This window comes from Lolium rigidum, chromosome 1 (genome assembly GCF_022539505.1).
Source record: "Lolium rigidum isolate FL_2022 chromosome 1, APGP_CSIRO_Lrig_0.1, whole genome shotgun sequence".
In the NCBI taxonomy this organism is placed as follows: Eukaryota; Viridiplantae; Streptophyta; class Magnoliopsida; order Poales; family Poaceae; genus Lolium; species Lolium rigidum.
Genome location: NC_061508.1, coordinates 290,948,900 through 290,955,482, shown reverse-complemented (window position 1 = coordinate 290,955,482; position 6,583 = coordinate 290,948,900). Strand labels below are relative to the sequence as shown.

Here is a 6,583-nt window from a genome sequence, read left to right as displayed (position 1 = left end):
TGAATATAGATTTACGTTGTGCAGCAAAGTTGTTTCGCCCCGTACTAAAGTTGCCTCGTCTCGCATTATAATCTCTTTGTCGCATGTAGAAGTTGCTTTAGAAAAAACTTCATCAAAATACATATAAATGAGATCTAGTTTTGAAGAGCCTACGCCGAAAGAAATTCAAAAGTGAAAGCAGATCCTAATCAACATCTGGTGTAAAAGTTATATGATTTTGAACATTTGAAAAAGAAAATTAATCTGAATTATGTCACGCGTTTTCGAAATCTTTCATTTTTTTTTATCTTTTGGACGATGAGGACACTAACTTTCCTTATTTAGGGGTGTGATTTTCTTTTTTATCTTTTAGACGACGAGGACACTAACTTTCCTTATTTAGAGGTGTGCTAGGATTAACCAACGAGCAGGCGTGCTCGCTAGACGCGCCCTTTTTTTTTTTTGAAACTGGAGCGGCCCCGAAGGGCCTAGATGCCATTAATAATCAACGGTGCAAGTACAAGATATATCAGGGACTTCCAAAAAAGAAATATTGCAACACTGTTCCTAACTTTTTCAGGAAAGACCTTACATGAATTCTGGAAAAAGCAATCAGGTCCTTTGCACTCGCCGGAGAAACAGGAGCTCAAACCGTGGCCGTCCTCACCGGTGCTGGGGACGAAACCACTTGGCACCAAGAGAACGGCAGCAATCGATCATCTCAGGTACAACACCAACAAAAGCATTGACAGCTTCGAGTTCTCACACTAAACATGCACTGAAAATCAAATTCAACAACAACTCTGTGATCGGCCCACTAATTGACGCTATATTGAAATGATAAAAACAGAAATACACAATGACGGCAGAATGCCCTTTATTATCTGACAATGTGCTCAACAGCGCATCTTGGACGTTTGATTACAAAGCACTAGCATGACAAGATATCATACATAAGGGGGTCAGGTTGAGATGCAACTCGTTTCTGTGTGTACTTCTCACATCTTTCTAGGAAGACCTCCATAAAAACACTGTGGTCCCAATATATATTTGCAGAATCTGATCTCTAAACATGACCACACCAAGGCCTGTAAACTGTGATATAAAGAACTTGTTAGTGACATGTTCTAGGCGCAACGTGAGACAAACCGTAGTTATTCAGGTTGTAATGATCATGTAAAGTAACATCCCCAAATTAACTGTTTTTAAGGCTTGTGCTCCTTGAGAGTGGTTTAATTCGCATGTTTACTGAATGAGATGAAACAACAAAGCAACCCTGACTCAGGGAATAAGAGATGGGAAAATACCTAATTACATGGCCATCTCTGCTTGTAAAGCTGCCAGCTCATCATCTTCTGTTTTACTAGCAGAGGGCCGACTCGACTGCTGAGCAGCAGGTACACGCACTGGAGCAGTGCTAGGAGCCGTTGTGGTAGGTGCTAGTAGCTCTGCCTCCAACTCCTCTCCCTCCAAATCCGCAAGTTCAGCTTCCAGTTCATCCTAGCGAATACAGTAAAAGGTTAGATTATTTGCTTTCGTGAATGCGTGCACATTTGAGAGGATAGAAAGAAAGAAACAGAGAGACATACTTCATCGAAATCACTTGCTGCTCCAATAGGCGCAGATAGTAGATCCTGGATCTGCCTCATGTTCTCCATATTGTCATTAATTTCATCCATGGTCTTGTCAACATCATCAATATTTCTGGAAAAGAAAACACACAAGAGTTATATCTGCAGACCAAGAAGCAATCGTTAAAATGAAAGAAGCAAAAGCATTCCATTTATTTATATGGCTTCTGATTTCAATTATTTACATAATGAAAACAAGTGTATGATAATATAACTGTAAGACTTGAAACTCTATTAAAACTGACCAGCTTTTAGAGCATTCCTATTACAAGGAAAAGGATTATAAATCTGACATGTATATGGTGTTGCACTGACAGCAAGTCAGAATCCTACTGCTAACAGGACTTATTTGTTACTGATGCAAAAACTAGGGAGCATATGAACTTATGAAGCTGTATGTGTTCTATGGCGTTCTGTAGAACTTTACTGTATCAAACAAAGTATTGTCCGAGATTTTTAAGTGTGCATAAACTTTAGCTTCTACCATAAAAGCTCTTTCAAGAGCTCCCCTAAAGTATATTGCACTGCAAGTCCTTAAGCATTTATTATTGCCCCACCAATAGTAAACACATGTATGCTTACATCTGTTAAGTCACTAGACCTTCTTTGATGTACCATCTAAGTTGATAATCAATAGTTTAGATGAAAATCGTAGGAAAATACAAAATACGATGATCTAAAGTCCAACCTAACAGATTATGCTACCTCAGCTTACCAACAGATGTGGCCTATTATCAAAGTATATATACCAACAAACATAGTGATTTGGAGAGAAAATAATGGAAAAAAATAGAACTCAAATGCAAGATAGGTGATTACTATTACATACGTTGATTTGTGCATAGCTTTCATTGCTGATGCGCCGGTTCTCAATGCATCCACAGTCTCTGTTGTAGCTTTTGCACCTTCCAGCATTATCATCTACAATAAGAAAAGACACACAAAGTAATATAGTGAATACTAAATCAGACAATCCGGGTAATAGGACCAAGAAGGAAAACCGAACCACATGTCCTTTGAGGCTTCACCTGATCATGTATCCTTAATTGGAAGTTCCCAAGCTGCTCGACCTGTTGCTCATATAGTCTTTTCCTCTTCAAGCACTGTATCGCAGCTATGAAAAAAAAATACAATTTATTAATTAATTCTCCGCTCATTAGCTTTGGAAAGAAAGGAAACTCATGCCATTTGGTGACACTGCACAGTATCCAGCAAGAGAAACATATGGATTAACAGAAGAAAAGATGACTATGTGTTTTAGAATGAGGAGCAAACATAGAATTGTGGAAAGGAATAACACTTTCTAGCTAGGACATTGGAAGCACAGCAGTCATAGGCATAGGTGATGCACTTTTGAACAAATGATTAAAAATAAAGAGTACCAGAGCACAAGAGGAGAACTCTACACTCGCCAATGAAATTTGCAATGTCTATTCAGAAAAGAAGGCCTTAGACCACAGGAGGAAAGCACAGAAACATTGTTCACAAATAGAAGCAGTAGGTAACCCATCCAAAATTGTTTCAGAATAATAACTTCATATAGTAAATCATCTGAAGTGACTTGATCAAATGTCAATAACTGGTAAGGATTGAGGTAAATAAGAATGCAAACTGACATGCTGGCTCACCAATAACCTAACAGTAGAAAACTAGGAAAATAAAAGGCAAAACAGCAGAGTAACAGCACAAGGCATGAAAACTGGCATGATGGCTCACCAAATAAACTAACGGTAGAAAACTAGGAAAATAAAAGGAAAAAATAGCACGATAATAGCACAAAGCAGCATGGGTGGCAATTACAATGTGCGTGGTTATGAAGATACTATCATTACATTTAAATGGATAGAACATACTGCAATAGCCAAAAATAATGAAAGAGCAGGCAGTTTTTAGGAGTTTATCCTGAAAATCAATGAATTTCCTGGAGCTGGTAAATACCTTTTTTGTTTTTGGCTTTGGTGAACGCTTTGGCCTTCTCAACCTCAAGATTTGCCTTCTTCATTAGCAAATTTTCCTTCTTTTCTAACATTTCAAGAGTCTGAAGCATTTAAGAAGCATTTAAGACAGTTAGTTTGCAGATACAAACTGAAATAAAATAAGAACATTATAACCACTATTGCATTTCATGGGAAAAAAATTTCTTCTGAAAGAATGCAGGTCACATTAGAACCAATCAAGACAACATGGAGTAGTTAAGATATAGATCTATGAGTTATACGATATTTGAATTTAATCATTACATTCATTGATGATTCAGAAGGGTTTCAGAATCCAAGAGGACTAAGAAGACAACAGTTATTATGTACATAGAATAGAACCCTCTTGACCTTGTTTCCTACTACTTTTCTTGTTCCGGAAGCGGCTGATTACAACTCTGAAAAGGACCCACTGAAACCAATAAAAAAGCATGTCCAAAACCTAAATTCTATCTCCCACACCTTCAGACCAGCAAATTGAACCCTTCTCTTTTGTAACTCTTAATAGCATCATCAACCTTTCGCAGTAATTCATTGATCAAAACCATTCGGCCTGGCAAGTTCTTACATCAGAATCTCTGCTCACTATTGCATCATGTGAGGGCATAGTTTTCGTTCACCTATCTCGCCACTGACCACATGAGAGTATTACCCTTCCATACTAATCATCACAAAGTTAAGGCGTGGCTTGTTAGTTCAAAACCTTCCTAATCCGTCTGCCCACCTGGTACCAGTACGGCAGCATCCCGGAGAGGAGACACCTCAAATCTACTAGATTGTAGCCGACATGCAATGAGAAGTTACAACTAATCCAATCCCCTTCCATATATGCACAGAGCCTACACAGTGCAAACTAGTTCACCGATTCTACACTGAAATACCATAGCATCGTAGTAGGATATCAAGTAGCAACCACCCCAAGAGTATTAACTACTCCTCATATCATCTAACCTGGGCGAGGGATTTCGCAACAAAAAAAAAAAAAAAAAAAAAAACGGGGCGAGGGGGTCAGACGATTTTCGACTCATTCACCTCGCTAAGCTTGTCGATGGAGGCCAGCGCGGTAGCCTGGCTCTGCTCCTTGGACTTCCCGAACACCCTGCCGAACATCCCCGACATGGCTGGCCGCCGACCTGCCGGATCGCGCTCCGATCGGATTGAATCTGCGACAGAGAACAAAAAAAAAAACAGGACAAGGGGTCAAAATCGAGCGGCGGATTCGATCGGGGCAGTCGAGCGGGCGGATGGATAGGTACGTCGGAACTGGGGCGCTGCCCGTCTTGCTCGCGGGCGGCGTCTTGTGGCGGTAGCTTCGTCGGCGGGGCTCGTGGTCTGGTGAAAGCGGGCGGGCGGGGGAGAAGAAGGGGTAAAAGCGGGACGCGGAGTTATGGTTACCGGCCTCTCAAGTCTGTATCGGTATAGCCGTATAGGTATCGGTGCGGCAGTTTGGGCGGGCCGGGCGCGGGCCCGGGCGGGACGCTGGGGCCCAGTGGTTTGTGGAGAGGGCGGGCCGGGATGGATGGGCTAGAGCCTGGCCTAGAGATGCAGGTACTTCAATTTAGGGTATCTCTATCTTTATTAGTGCAAAGCTCAAAAAAAAAATCTTTATTAGTGCAATAAAAAAAATAACAAGGATAGGACCGGAAGGGCCTGGATACTGCATGAAACTAACAGTGGTGTGATACAAATTACATCAAGGACGTTGTTTACAGGAAGAAATTTATCTATGTCCTTGGCTTTTACCACACAGACCCTGAACAAAGAAATGAAAACGCAATCGGGTCCTTCAACACCGCCGGCGAACTCAGGTCTAAAACGGCGGCCATCTACACCAGCACCGGGGACTAGACCACTTGGTTCAGTGAAGAGGGTGAGCTCCGCCGCAAGACCAACACAGGGCCTCCAAGGGAGGTAGAAGAAAACCTGACGCATCTCCGGCATCAGGCCCTGGAGTTGCTGCCCGCCAGCATCAAGGGTCGGCCGCCAATCTTGGGCTACCGAGGATATCCTCCAGGTCGTCGCAGTACCACGAACTCCCCAGCCACCTCCGTCATTGCAGTGAGCTCCAGCAATCACACCCTTCTCCTCGCCTCCACGGCCGGCCGGAAGAGAGAACGGCGACGGCGAGACTCCAACAACGAGAGAAGACCACCAAGTTGCTTATTGAAGAAGACCTCACCGGATCTCGCCGACCACGCCTAGCTTCCGCCTCGAAAGCTTGACGAAGAGCTTCTCCGGCGACCGCCCGATGCGCAGCCAAGCACCGGGACGAGCGGCCTCCGGAAAGAAAGGAAAGACGGCCTTATTTCGGGAGATGCCTATCTCCATCTTTCTCCCAGGCTGCAACTCTCGCCACCAGAGCAGAGCCGCGAGGACGACATAGCAAAGGGAGCACCAGATCCGGCTGATGGGATCCAGCATCCTACCCCCAGACTCCACATAGGGAAAATCTAGACAAAAACTAAACCTACTACTACTTCCGGCGCCCTTCCTTTGCCTACTCCAGCCAGCATCACCTGCAGGAGCGGCTCCGGTCCGGCCTGGCAGCGCAGAGGAAAGAACTAGGCGAGTTCGGCTTTGGGAGAGCTTTCGGTGGAAGAGAAAGAAGAGCTTTCCCCTGGCGGCAAGCTTGATGGTCAGTGTGTGTGGGGCGAGAAGGTTCCCGCGCGCGATCATGGAGTAGCGTTTGCGCCAATAAAAAATTTAGAATCTGTCAATCTGTAGCAAAGATTGGGTGTCCGATCCCAAATGGTCTGCAGCGTCAGTGCGTAGTGCTTCACCAGCGTTTCTTATACTTTCGCTGAAATTCATTGACGAAGGTAGGATTCTTACATAGTCTGAAAGGAAAAAAACTGAGCCGGTGGTGGATAGTGTATACCAGTTTTGAATATCCAGCTGCACAAAAGCTTGCATGCTTACGAATTCGTCCACGTACGGATGCCAGCCTTAGCTCATCAGGACCTGGCAGACTTGTTCCACCACTAAGTCCACTGAACA

At 43.5% G+C, this 6,583-nt stretch overlaps 1 protein-coding gene across 1 annotated transcript; it reads right to left on the bottom strand.

The window, feature by feature from the left end:
* Positions 1–832: 832 nt before the first annotated feature.
* On the bottom strand, positions 833–4,919 carry LOC124695876 (vacuolar protein sorting-associated protein 32 homolog 2-like). Its single transcript, XM_047228684.1, has 8 exons — positions 4,843–4,919; positions 4,619–4,749; positions 3,549–3,648; positions 2,639–2,724; positions 2,440–2,531; positions 1,569–1,683; positions 1,287–1,479; positions 833–1,074 (listed from the first exon to the last, which is right to left on the bottom strand). Exons 2-7 carry the CDS (start codon positions 4,703–4,705, stop codon positions 1,291–1,293), a joined length of 669 nt encoding a protein of 222 aa, XP_047084640.1. The 5' UTR covers positions 4,706–4,749; positions 4,843–4,919; the 3' UTR covers positions 833–1,074; positions 1,287–1,290.
* Positions 4,920–6,583: the final 1,664 nt, after the last annotated feature.

Bases quoted from the DNA above. Each gene is read 5' to 3' on its own strand.
- LOC124695876 (XM_047228684.1), bottom strand. From the start codon at position 4,705: ATGTCGGGGATGTTCGGCAGGGTGTTCGGGAAGTCCAAGGAGCAGAGC. The intron at 2,532-2,638 runs GTGAAGCCTCAA...TTCTTATTGTAG, and splicing joins AATTAAGGATACATGATCAG to ATGATAATGCTGGAAGGTGC. The intron at 1,684-2,439 runs GTATGTAATAGT...TTTCTTTTCCAG, and splicing joins AAAGCTATGCACAAATCAAC to AAATATTGATGATGTTGACA.